Source organism: Pristis pectinata, chromosome 22 (assembly GCF_009764475.1).
Source record: "Pristis pectinata isolate sPriPec2 chromosome 22, sPriPec2.1.pri, whole genome shotgun sequence".
Lineage (NCBI taxonomy): Eukaryota > Metazoa > Chordata > Chondrichthyes > Rhinopristiformes > Pristidae > Pristis > Pristis pectinata.
The window spans coordinates 9,423,600-9,437,635 of NC_067426.1; the positions used below are offsets into that span (position 1 = coordinate 9,423,600).

Sequence of the window (14,036 nt, forward strand, 5' to 3'; positions counted from 1 at the left end):
CAAACAAACAACTTGAGTAAATTGACAATTGATTTTTTTTGTCATGAGCCCAGACAAAACCACTGCTCTTACCAACACATCAATTTACAGTGTAATCTTTATTTACCCGTATTTAAAAGTTGTCCATTAACCCATGGACAGGTCATTTCTCCATGGAGTATTGCAAGTCAACCCAAATCTGTACTCAGCAAATTGACAGATAGGCACATCTATTGCAGGGTTATTATTATAGAAACCATCTGCACACGTACCAGCTGATTTCTTCTTTGTAAGCCAGAGATCCAGAGCCAAGTGCAGTTTCTCCTTCTATGTGGCTGAGATCAATTCTTTCCAGTTACAGTAAGATTAATAAACACAACCTCAATTCTCTATTGTTTAACATTTTGGCATCTATCTTTGCCATTGTGGTAGTCAGTAACAACCAACTCAAATTAACATTCCAAAGCAAATTTATAAACAAAAACATGCCACACAGTGTTACCTTGAGTGGTGGAAAAATGCCAACTTTAGTGGAAGAGATTGCAAGTGGCCTTGAACTTAAACTTCTTAGAATGCATGGCAGTAGCCTGGACTGGAATGGATGGCTGGCAGGCAGATAATAGCAATAGAACTGGTACAAGGACAGTAGTGGAATTAAGTGTCTTTGTTGGAGGACAGCTGATCCATGCTCTCCAAAGCCACTGCCACACCTTCAGAGCTGTCACAGCATTCCTAGTACCATGCTGAAGGACACATTTGCTGGACAGCTGTGACAACGTGCAAGCTACTTTGAACACTGGTACCCACAGGATTGATGGCTGCTGAACGGCAGCAAGCTTAGTTTGCACAAGTCAGAGCTTCCGGTAAAGCACCCAGATTTTGCTGGCTTCTGGAATGAGAGCCAAAATATCAGCCATTAGATTATGGTTTGGATCTGTAATGGAAACTGAACAGAATAGACTCCCAAGCTCTGCACAAAGCCCTTTGAATGTTGATGTTGGGTAACTTCATGTCACTTGACACTCCATGCAGGATTTCTGGCAGACCTGCATTTCATTGTGCCTTTTTCATTTCACTGTATCCGCCAGTTGTCTTCTACAGTCTGCATCATTAGGGTACTCCTCAGAATCCTCTGCAGAACTCATGCATGACCTCTCAGGCATCTAGCACGTTGACAGTCCTTTTGCATCTCAAAGCTGCAGGCCACTTGGAACTGGTGAGTGACCGGATACTGATCGTCTCTATTTCATGCAGTGTCAGCATCCAAGCTGATGGCTGGGGGGTGTTTAATGCCAGTGTGTCTTTATCTTCACTCTCTTCTCACTCCAACCATTGCATTACCAGGCATGTTATTTATTAGTGTAAAGGAGAAATGCATAAGTGCTAGCTTGTAAAAACTGGAGAGGTGACAGAACAAGAGGCACATGTCTGCACCATCTGCAATGCACAAGAGAAATTAGGCGAGAAGACACCATGTTTATCCAGACCTTTCGCCCTGCTGCTGCCATGGACTCAGTAATGGTAAGCACTGTTGCCTCTTGTGGGGTTATGCAAAGCAACTGCATTTACTGTTGGTGTGCCACCTTGTCCTGCAAGGAAGTGCGCTTAGATGACACATCTTTAATAACTGAATAGATGGCAGGGTATACAAGCTGCAAGATGTCTGTGATGGTGCAGTGCAGCACAGTGCACAAATTCTGGTACGAGCTCTAATTTTCAGAGAGGTTCAGAGGAAGAATTTTTTTTTCCACCCAGAGGGTAGTTGCGGTGGAAACATTGCTTGAGGTGGTGGTGGAGGCAGGTACTCACAACATTCAGACAGCATCTGGACAAGCACCTGAATTGCCAAGACATAGTAGGCTACGGCCCAAATTCTGGTAAATGGGATAGTTGAGATAGGATTTGATGGTTGGCATGGACATGGTGGGCTGAAGGGCCTGTAGCTGTGCTGTATGTCTCCATCAGTGATATTAACTTTTCATTACAAATTTAATTACTTGAATTTAAATTCCCCGGTTACCATGAGTTTTGAACCCCTTGTCCACAGGAATAATCCAAGCCTCTGGATACTGGTCCATGAACTTATCTGGTGCTGCTGTACCTTCAATTAACATGTATAAAAAGATTCTTGCTTCCCCATGGAAATAATTTCTCTTTTCCTCCAAAACAGCTCTGGAGAACCTTGGCACCCAAACTCTACTGTGCTGTGGTATTAAGCTTCATTTGTTGAACATCTGCCTGCATCTGCTGCAGCCACAGTGTACCTCCCCTTTTAAAGGCTAGAAGCTGGTTCAAACAGATCCCAGAATTGGACACCTTTTAAAAACAAAGGCAATAAGCCGATGAACATCAAGATCAACACTCTATGCATTCCATAGTCATGTAAGCAAGCACAGAGCAAGAAAATCAAAACATCAAATCACCACACCTGTTTTAGGAAGCAATGCAATTTGGTCTACATGGATTTTAAAAAGCATGATTCAGTTTTATCAACTGTTGTACTTCATCTGCAAATACTAGAACAGGAAATACACTTCACAGGGTGTTTTCATTTTGTAAATACATTTTACCTTGCATTGATATTTTAAATCATCAACATCTGGCTTCCAGCACTCAACTTGAACTTATTAAATGCTTCAGGGCAAAGAAAACAAAAATTTAATACACAGTCATCTCTGTGCAGTCAGCATATTTATGAGTTAGTCACAATTTCCATGATAAAAGCCAAACTACAATGCACAAAGGCTAGCCAACCAAACACAATTATGAAATGGAATAGCACAAATGGCGCATCGAGATATTGATTTTCAACTCATTGTTAATATATCGTAAAGCCAACTACAACAAACATCACTATTTTCTCAAGAAATCTCTGCAAATAAAACTGGCTGATTGCCACTTCCTTAACATTCTACAACAAACTGGTCAACAGCAGTCTCTGATTTCTGTGCAAACTTAAATCATGGAAAATACAAACTGAGAATTTGCAAAATATCTTGAAGCCTTTGGAAGACTCAGTTTCTAACACTGTACACTGAAACTAGTATATCTAACCTTTAGTTTCACAAGATTGGGCTCTCAGCATTTCTACATTCAAAATGACAGTTTGAAATCAGTAATGTCACTTCCTGTTACAAAAATACACAACCACATGGAATGAATTATTAATTGCATAAAGGTTTCTACAAATTAACATTGATTACATGTTGAAGGTACAGCAACTTCCTGTGCATCGCTTTGGGACATCATGAGGACATGAAAAGGTGCTACCATTAACAATTACCAACATCTTTCTAAAGAAAGGATTAAGGCCACACAATCACAATTAATCCAAAAAGTTCTGCAATTCGGTTTATGATCAAAAAGTTTTATTTCATTAAAATTTGTATTCAAAAAGCCATAAAGGATGATTTCATTTCAATACTTCCATCTACTAAATGCTACGACTGATATTTTCTATCATCGATATGATCATGGTGACTGAATCCCCACAACAGTGAGATTGTTCCCACTAATTAATATCTACAAAGACTCCATGATTCATTTTTATTTTTCCATGATTACATGTCCTAAAAGTAAAACCTAATGGAGTAAAAGTTTTTGAGTTGTTAATTCTATATAATATAAAGAACTGTACAAAAATCCTTCAAATTAGTTGGGCTTACATCTAAAAAATGGAATTCAAAGTACTGAGCCATTTTTCACAGTAGGATTGGGATCATAAATTTAAAGCACATTTTCCCCCCCAATACTTCATATGTGGGTTACAGATCAACATTTGACAATACATGTCTATGTGCATGATAAATTAAGTTCTTCTTCCCCTTCAAATTATATAACTACTAAAAGTTATTTCAGTGTCTCAAAATTGTTTAGCTATCTAAATCTACAAGCACAATAGTTGTTTTGGTGAGGCATGTGAATTTTACCAGCAACAGCCCAGGCTGGATATTCTCCTTTGACTGGAAACAACTTTATAGTGGAATATGACACATCAGAACAGATGATCAACAGTGCTAGAACATATTAAAGATTATATTGTCCAGCCAGGACCATGCAAATGCACATTGAGAATTTTTCTTGTAGTAAAAATCAGAAATATAAATAAGATAGCAATTCTAAATAATTTACTTCATATTACCTAATTTAGAACTTGATGATCACAATCCTACAAAGGCCATGCACTTTTCTGGCTGTGTATTTAAGCTCTGTCCAACTTCCAAAAAATATCAAAGCTGTTATATCCTTTTTCCAAAGTTGTTTTCTTTAAAAATAGAATAAAAAATTAGAAGATTTCATGAATATTAGCCTTAAACACTAAATTTTATGTTAAGCTCCTGTGATTCAATTGTTGCTTTTAATCAAAATCCCACCAGAAAAGACCAAATTTATAAGAAATGCCAGCTGGTTGAGAGAATTCATACTGTTTGAAAAAGGATACTACAGCTTTCAGAAGCAAAATGTGGAAGGCTCCTGATAAGTAACAATAAAGATTCCTCTTGCCAAAATGTTTGAGAAATTTAAGTGTCAAGTTCACAACTATTCACAGTTCCTTTAATTCACAGTATAAAATGGTCATGATTAAACTGTGCTGGAATTTAACTTCTCCACTCTTCACAATGTACTTCATTTCTCAGCCTAAGTACTGAAACTTTATTCTGACATCATCTGCAGTAAAACAGCCCTTGGGGAACATCTCCCCCACCCATGGATACAAAGCAGTTTTTTTCTGTTTTTAGGTACTGAAATATGTAAAAATCTATGGATCTAAAACTGTATCAAATAGATGCTTCCAAGTGATTAAAAAAAACACAAAGTCCAGGATTACACCTTGGCTTCGATATCTTCTCATCTTGTCTTATGTCCTTTGTCTACTTGGTTCCAAATACAAGACTTGGTGATTATTGAAGGGTTGCAAAGCAAGCACAAATGGCAGTGACCAGATCCTAAAAAAAGGTACAAAATTCTTCTAATGAACAGTCAAGCAGTAGGACTTGGAAAGCTTCTGCTCACAGTATTTCCTTTACTTCTGTAAAACAAAAAAGGGAAACTATTATCATCCTGTGGGCCAGAGGGAATACTAAATGTAGGAATTTTATTATTGTCTGTTAAATTTAAGATTTAAGTGTTCCATGGCTACTTATCCAGTCTCGTCTCTTAATCATCCTGATTTAATTTTTTTTCCACAGAATGTGGCTGGCGGTTAAATACCTTCCAAAACACAGCCAATACTTCTGTTTAGATCACACTGGTGACGTGCAGGACCTGCTGTTTTTACACTGCCATTAGAAAAGATGGCGTCAGTTCAGCATCTCCAGATGCTAAACTTGTGTAGGAAGTTGTACATTCAAAATGTCATCATTCCATTGAGTTAATTATCTGCAGGTATTCGGTAGAAGTGTACCAGTGGTAAGCACAAATTAGCTTAAAGATGCTTATCATTTGAAAGTTTTAGACCAATTGCAACCAAAAGAGCATCATGTAATCCAGCGGATATTGATTGCCACTGATTTTCTGCCTGTTGTTCAACAGTGTTGGTCTGTAAACTTAACCTTTCTGTAGCTGACAATCTTTGCTCAAAACTGTACTGACATTAAATTACGAGATATTGAATTCAATTCATCATAAACACAACTTGTAATTTTGCCAGCAAATCTATTCATTTACAATGTTGACAAATGTAGTTGTCATCCTTTGATATTACAAATAACAAAAGCAAAGCAATCTCTGATTGAAAGCTTTACCTGGGCTTTATTCCTTCTCAGCTATCTCTGTCTCTTGATGCACCACTACCTTGGTCACTGACATATCTGGATGCTGCTCTTTGGCTTCTTTGATGGCTTGTGCCAAAGCCTACCAAAGTACAAGAATGTGAAAAAATAAACATATCTAAATATGCATGCGGCTGCTGAACTATACACATTCTCTAGAATATTTCTTCAGTGAGCTGATTACTTATACACATGGTTTTCATTTTCCATTCCTTCGAAGTATAAACATCACATTTCCTTAAAAAGCAGAATTCTACCTACCACTAGTTGAATAAGGTAAAGCACTAAGAAATAATCTTAGTACAATCTGGGAATATATTGCATCGTAAAACATTCAGTGGAAGAATGCATTGTCACAGGTGTAGTATACTGTGCTACAGCCTACTGCACCACAGGGTACAAAGATCATGATTCTATATTAAGAAATCTTATGACTGACTAATTCTGGGCCAAAAGGACAGTGAGTGAGTGCTTGGGTGACCTCCTTAAAGCAGGGGTAAAAAAAGTCAATTTCATATACCTGGCTGAAAGATGAATCTTTATATTGGGAAACTAGAGATTAGGCCAAAGCATATGCTATTCAGAAATGTGATAGTCACTTAAAATGTCAGCAAGGTGAAATTCTCTAGAATTAATTAATAATACAATCTAAGTACATTGTTATTTATCAGGTATGTCTCAGGAGATACCAGCACTGCTACTGGATACAGATATACAATGTGTTGATGAAGATTGATATCTTCACCCAAAACAATGTTTTATAACAACTCATTGCACAGGGGAAAAAAAATGGCTCTCACCTGATCGTGGTCAACATTGGCATCTCCTGTGATTACAATTCGTTTCTCAATTCTCGTTTCTGAAACTCCCCCTTTAATAGTCTGGAACAAAAAAGAGAAAGTGCATCATAAATCTTATTGCACTAAGGTGATTACAATGAAGTAAAATTAAATGGGATGCTGACACTCACTCCCATTCCTGGACACTTATGACTGACTGGGGAACAACACAAATTCCATCTCTTTACAAATTCTAAATTCATTCATGTTATAAATGCACCATATTAGAAAACTTACATGCACCATTTTCCACTCATCAGTAACAGCAAATATTCAATGGAAATCCTTTTAGAATTTTAATAATTTGTCCTTACCTTTGTGATCTGTGTGGTTGTAGTGGTGGACACAGTCTCTGATGTGATAGTTTGAGCACTCATCAATACCCCAGGCTCACCATCACTATTACAATCACCTGTCTGCACCAAATTACAACAAACCAGAATGGAGGTTTATTAAAATGGGTGTACAGTAGTTTGATGGCCATTTATTACCAGCAATGTCCATGTCCCAGTAATGATTTATGTTTTAAAGTGTGGGGGAGCCTACAATATCTGTGAAAGACAAAATCAGCAAGTTGCATTTCTGTGTAGAGTAAAACATGAGGATGTTCTGTAGGAGCAGAGATCAGTTAAAAACTGACAACTTGACAGAAGTGAAACTATTAAAAAAGACTAAAAGTTAGACACAGAGGTGGATTTTGAACAATGGCCTTGAAGAGGACAGGCAGTGGGATTAAAGAATTGAATTTCAGAGCTTTGGGCCTAGATGGCTAAATGCATAGCTGCCACTGTTTGGATAAAGAGAGAGGGCAAAAGGAGCCAGAGCTGGAAGAACACCAAGTTCTCAAAGTTTTAGGACTGGAAGAGATTGCAAACTGTGAAGGGCCATGCCTGTAAAGGGGATTTGAATGCTAGGATGAGGACTTTAAAATTGAGAGACTGGTGGACACGAAGACCAATGAGCATTGCAGCGAGGAATAAATAGGATTTGGCATTTGTTAGGATATTGGCAGCAGAGTTAAGAACTCAAGTTTATGGATTGTGAAAGATGGGAGGCTGGCCAATGCTGCTTTAGATTAACACACACAGCTGACTTTGCAGAAAACTCTCATTCTAGAGCCAACAGACACCAACTAAAATGCTCCAAAAATCAATTTAAGATTAAGGACAATGAACAGGTAACAACTAATATTCAAACTGTGACAAATCTCTGATATTTTGTTAATTAGTGTTATGGGAAAGCTTTTACTTCTCAAAATGTTGGGCAGTAGAACTGAAACATTGGTATACACATGATAACATACAGGCACCATTCTGAATTCTTTTGTTACATGAGACTTCATGGAGTTACATCCTTAAGAGGGGTAAATTCAGAGGCAGATTAATAGCAATTTGCCTTGGTTCTCTTGCAATCCATGGAGATTGCTTGTGACCTAAAAGCTTATTACATGCCAAAATGATCAGAGTAATGCAAGCCCCAAGTAAATGGTAGCAGGTATTTGAGGTCATCATAGGCAAACCAGAAATACCTCTCAATTTAAGACCACAGGAATAGTGAACAATCCAATAGTGAACAAACAGGAATTCTGACTAAATTTTACCCTTCAACCCGGAGGTATCAATACCAGCTGCTTAACATTAACAGCAGAGATGGCAAGATTGAACAAGATGTTTAAATCAGATCTTCAAGCTACAATTGAGACAAGTTCATAATTTCAAACCTGTGCTGCTTCATAGGTGATGGTCTTTGTTTCTGTATGAACAACAGGAACTTCATTGGTTGCAATTTCATTTTCAGAATGTGGCATGTCAGCGATGGTCACAGTTTGAGTCTTTACAAGTGGTGGCTATTCAAAAAGGGAAAATAAAACAGTAATCATATTTACCAAGTTTTCCAAAGAAGATTTTATAAATGGCAACAGCAATTGATGTCAGCTGCTTTTACTAATGGCAAAACATAAATCAGTGCGGCTAGTTTTGTAGACCACAGCAAGTCCTTCCAAATCTTTCACTGGACACCCCAAATAACTTTCGGATTGCCAATTGCTCAGTGGTTACACAAAACAACAGCAATTAATGCTGCAATTAAATCCAAATTGCCCCACTAAAGCAGCCAGCACTTTGTTTTGCTATTGAAACCAATTCAGGCTTTATACAGAAAATCCTCCAATACAAACTGCAATGTTCATGCCAAAGGAGCATTTCTGACACAGACCATTTATTTTATCATGAGTATCAATGACAACTCGTGCTTATCTTTCCAAATATGTTTTTTTAAAATTAAGATAGTGGTGAGATAGTGATATGTGTATTAGCATAGGAACACTTCATGAATAAGTACATTTAACAAACCCAATTGACAAGATTCCAAAAAGAGTGCAGCAATTAGATTACTGAATATTAAGAAAATAAACACAGAGAATGCTGGAAGCACTCAGAAAGTCAGGCAGCATTGTGTGGAGAGAGCGCCAGATCTAGCATTTCAGGCCAATGACCCTCATTCCATAGAATGTTGTCTGACCTACTGAGTGTTTAACACTTTGTTTTCATTTCAGACTTCCAGCATCTGCACTTTTTTGATAGTCAATATTAATACTGATATTAGGAATGCAATTTAATAGTAGCATTGTTGTATTAAAATGCCCAATGTTAGTGAGGTAATAAAACTACAGATAAATGTGGAATTTGTTATTCATCAATTAATTGCCAGAAATGGAAGTAAATGCAGAGAAAACTCTATATTGTGCACCCTGTGGGAACAACTTGCCAATATCTCAACAACTCTGTCCAAACGTCAACAAAACTGTATAGTTAACAAATGGAACACAATTAAAATTCATGATCTACAAAAAAGGTTGTGTCAGATACTGCCACTGATAATCAAGAGGAAAGGAGTACTCTTTACCATCTTTTACTTGGATAAATGAAGTGTTAAGCATTTTAACTGCCACCATTTATATCCACTGTTAATCAATCACCGTGCAAAACAAACATTAGTATCAGAACTGGTCAGAGTTTAGATAGGAGAGAGATTAGCAAAGGCAATATTTGTTGCAGTTTCCAAATTTGATTGGAAGTCATTTGAAAAGTACTTTACCAAGATCTCCCAGTGTCCAGAAACCATCAACACTGAAGCAAGCAAAGACCAAGAAACCCTTTGCTTTCCATAAAACAGATGGAGTACGTAAATTATATTTTGAAGGTATCTAAATATATGGTCAGATTTGCTTGGAAGTTATTGTTAAACCAACATGCTGCAGTGTCTTGGTTTTTATGGTGGAAAGCAAATCAGTATTATGGAAGTTGAAGAGACTGTGGTCTCCTGATTTCAGTTTTACCTGAAAACAGCGGATTAGCCGAGGTTCATGATAATGAATGGCATTTAGCTTTAAAGGTCGTTCTCTCTGTTCACTTTCCTTCAAATGGTGATTTAGTTGAGGAGCAGCAGAGCTCAAGAGGGCCTTTGCTACAAACTCCTCTGAAGCTTCAGACTGCATATCCAGGCCTTTATCAGACCTGCTCTGCCACTTCAGCTCCTTGTTCTGAGGGAGGTACAAGTCTTCCTCCTCCTTGCTGCTACTCACAGAGGAAGGGACAGAGTCACACCTCTGTCGAGACTCCGACGGGCCAGGCACCTGGCTCATGCTGAAGCCATTTTCAAGCTTCAGTCCCTCTATTTCTGCCTTGTCATCAATCCTTACACACACTGACTGCTCTTCCAGTTCTGATTTCAGACCGTCATCCACATTCTATAAGAAAATGGGCAAATGTAAGGGCTAATGAAAAATACCATTAAGCAGAGCTGTAGATGAATCAAAATATCAAGACAGCAGCTTTGTATTTTTAAAGAAGTTTTGTACTACATTGAGAAGATTTATGCAGTCTAAATGAAGGACTGACTACAATTTGGACTCTAAAATGGGCTCAAGCCTTTGTTATATTGAGGCAACACAAAAACCTTAAGGAATTCCAGAGGAAAAAAAAATCAGCAACTTCATCTAGAATTTATAAATGGAATATATTCCATACAGCTTAACATTAGCATCTTTATGAATAGTCAGTTGGCCCTGATAAAACAGTGCTATCTAATGGGAAGTTTCAATCTTGGCATCACTTGGTCCAATATCAATAATGCTCTTTACAGATAAAGTGCTAATTGGAAAAATACTTCCTATAATACTAGCATATTTTCTTCATCAACTTACAAAACCCAATATCTATTAGTATCAAAATCAAACAAACTTTTCATGGATGTATTGGAAAAGGCTCTTCCTCCTCCCCATTTTCATAAGTTGTGCTCAGAATCCATTGCTATCATAAGTGAGGACTTAATCTACACCAAACCATAATGAAGGTGGCAATTTGAAAGTAGCATCAAGTGCAAGACTTCACGGTAAATACCAAAAGAATTAACACAGATTAAAATGTCTCCTTTTTAAAAATGCCCACAGGAGAAAAAGGTTGCACATATTGCAATGTAAAAGTTGTTGCAAAACTTGTACTCAATCAGCAACTTAATGCTACAAGCTGATGAACAACGTGTAAAACAAAATCTCATGGTTAGTGGTACTTGAAGTGATTTGCAAGACTTCCTACTTAAAGACCCGAATTATCAAATCCACGTTCTTTTGGTGAACAAAGTGGCGACTGTGGTGTGTGGGTGTAGGGGCAGAAGAGTTCTGACATTTCTCATTTATAGGATGTTTGCTTTTTTTTGTTTAAAAAGATACTGAATGGCACTATTGAAAGTGAGGAAGTCTTGTTTAAGTTGTTCTACATGACCAGCTTTTAAATTAAAAGTGTGTGAAAGCATGAACCCTTAAACGAAAAAATTGTGTTCTTGAATAAAAGTAGAACAAGTCGCAAGGAGAGAATAAAACATATATAGCACCTGAGCATGTGAAACAGAGTTATGCAAAGCAGTTTTATTTGGAGTCTGTGCCTGTCCTTCACGGAGGGTCTTCTCAGGTGCTGCATAAAAGTAGTAGGTTGCCTGGAACATTGTTGGCTTTTCATTGGCACGCAAATGTCCATACAGGCCTTCTATTAATTTCTAGGCAGTTAGTAGGAAAGAGTAGAGAAGGAAGAGAAAGAAGAAAACGTAATAAGGTCAGTTAGACACCAGAAAAAAGATTGAATTTAAAGGTTAAAATGATAGCAAAAGTTAAACAAGGCGTGCGTTTGAATTGCTTTCCTTTATTTGCAAGACATAGTTGCTTCATGCAATAAGGGAATGTTACAAGACAGGTAATAGAATCTGAATGCTATTTTGTTAATATAACTGAGCATTTTCTTTAGCTTAAGCTGTGACTCAAATTATAGTTGTAAATTTGAATTGTGAAACATTAAACAAATTAATAGACATTTAAGAACATGCTACCTGGAAATCCTTTAATCTAACCCTTCTCCAAAACAACTTTTTTAAAAAAAATTAAATACAGATGGATGAACCTGTCAAATTTTTTTAAAGCTTCAGTATCCTTTTTCTGAATCTGTCCAGACAAAGGCAAGTTAGCTTCATTTATCTAAATTGCTGAACTAACCCATTTCCTGAAGATCATATTTCTAAATTAGCTTGTCTGAAGTAGTTACTATTTTGTTATCTTAAACATTTGAGGCACAGCCCTAACGTTTACTGACAAAGGGATATTGCAGCTTTAAGGTGCATCCATGTGACAAGCAGCATGCACCGAAATATTAACCAATTACAAACCTGCTGCAGAAAGGAATGTAAACTGCATAATTAGGTTAAACTGGGCAAATATATACATTAATAGGGTTTAAAATACTAGGGTGCCCATCAGATTTATTTTAGGAAAGACAGGAAGGTGAACATATCATGACTCCACTGAACACACTGTAGGCAATAAAATACTTTAACACTGATATTTACTAAATTATTTTTCAGACTGATACAAATAAGCCTACAAGCCTTTGAACTAATAAAAAAAAATTGCAAGGGAACAAGCAGCAACCTAGCATAGCTATTGAATTTACAGCTACAAATGTTCTGAGGAAGATTATGCCGAGCATATTTAAATGAGATCCTGAGGCACCAGAACAAACACTGGACCAAAAAAAATCTAGAGATAACAGATGATCTTAACCTATAAAATAAGATGGACTGAGTATGATGATATTTAATTAACAGGATATCTCCCCACGATTGTAATTAAATGTTAGGTAAAGTTTTCATAAGGAAGATACAGTGGGTTTTGACTTCAAATTAGTTTCAAACGTGATTTAGAAAAGATATGAACCAAGGATGATCTGCCATGAATAAATAATTGGAATATTCTATACTCAAAAGACAAAAGTGCAACAATAGCCTTAATTGTTTATCAAAAATATTATCTTACAATGACATAAGATTAATTACAGGCTCTGATACTGTCACAGTAGATTCAACAAGCCATATCTAACTCTACATTAATATGGAAAATACCCAATTAACGAACTATGTGACAGATGGGCATTTATATTCAGTTCAAATTCACTGTTCCAGAGTAAAAGCTTCTCACGTCTTACAGAAACCTTTGACTTGTTCAGGTTAGTTTTTATTTTATATCAACTATAATGGTGAGATTTCAATAATAAAAAAGCCTTGAGTTTTATATTTCACAATATTGCACCATTTATAGAGGACAAAACATATTAAGAATTACAAATTATTTATGTTTCCTATTTAAAAACAAAATATGCAACACTTATAACAATTAAGTTTTGCCCAAATGAATTTCACATTTCCTCAGGTAGTGCTGTAGATCAGATATATTTAAAATAGATTGTGATTGTTTAGACCAGTTATACAAAATCTCACATCAAATCTCACGAAAGATGATAGTCAGTGATACTTCTTTTGGCCTGGAAAAGAAACTTTTGTTTTATACCATGCTTAGAATTTTGACAATCACTTTTGCTGTAAATGGGCGAAGTTTAGTGTAATTTCTTCCAAGAGTATTACTGAAGAGCAATATGGCTATTATTAATATTTCATAAACTAATCATTCAGATGGACACCCAGCATTTTTCATAAGTATTTTAACCCTTCTTGGAATAAGTGCCAATTTGAGATTCAATCTTGCTAGATTAAATAACTAAAAAGACTTCAACTAAAGTAAAGGCCTCAAAATAAGGTTAACATGTGCATCAGCTATTTGGCCAGCAGAAAATAAATAAAAGATAGTGCCACATGACATAACTTTGCAATTTTGTTCAGATTCAGTGGGAAAGGAAAACAAATTGTCCCAATGCAAATTAGAGGCTCTTCCTTGACCTACGTAGACTGCAATTTTTCCAAAGCAAACTACAATTGCAAATCCTAGGCCCATTTAATTCTGATGGTGGAAAGAAAATTACAGGGCCTTCTGCTCAGGTTATCTGATCCATAGCTTGATTCCCTAGAGTAACTGTTCCAGGCCGCGATTACTTTAGATTGTACTAGTAAT

The 14,036-nt window shown here is 36.7% G+C and overlaps 2 protein-coding genes across 9 annotated transcripts in view; one reads left to right on the forward strand and one right to left on the reverse strand.

Annotated features, from left to right (window-relative positions):
* Positions 1–14,036, forward strand: part of tmem200b (transmembrane protein 200B) — a 70,156-nt gene that overhangs the window by 38,271 nt on the left and 17,849 nt on the right. The gene's annotated exons all lie outside the window — the stretch shown is intronic.
* epb41a (erythrocyte membrane protein band 4.1a) overlaps positions 80–14,036 on the reverse strand; it is a 157,201-nt gene continuing 143,244 nt past the window's right edge. For 4 of the 8 annotated variants that reach the window (XM_052036179.1, XM_052036180.1, XM_052036177.1 and 1 more), the window contains 6 exons: positions 11,480–11,641; positions 8,310–8,435; positions 6,904–7,005; positions 6,551–6,631; positions 5,724–5,832; positions 80–5,008 (listed from right to left, as the gene is read on the reverse strand). In XM_052036179.1, coding sequence (XP_051892139.1) covers positions 5,731–5,832; positions 6,551–6,631; positions 6,904–7,005; positions 8,310–8,435; positions 11,480–11,641 — 573 coding nt within the window. In that variant the 3' untranslated portion in view covers positions 80–5,008; positions 5,724–5,730. The remainder of the gene's footprint in view (positions 5,009–5,723; positions 5,833–6,550; positions 6,632–6,903; positions 7,006–8,309; positions 8,436–11,479; positions 11,642–14,036) is intronic. The other 4 variants (XM_052036185.1, XM_052036182.1, XM_052036186.1 and 1 more) reach the window with 2 other exon arrangements.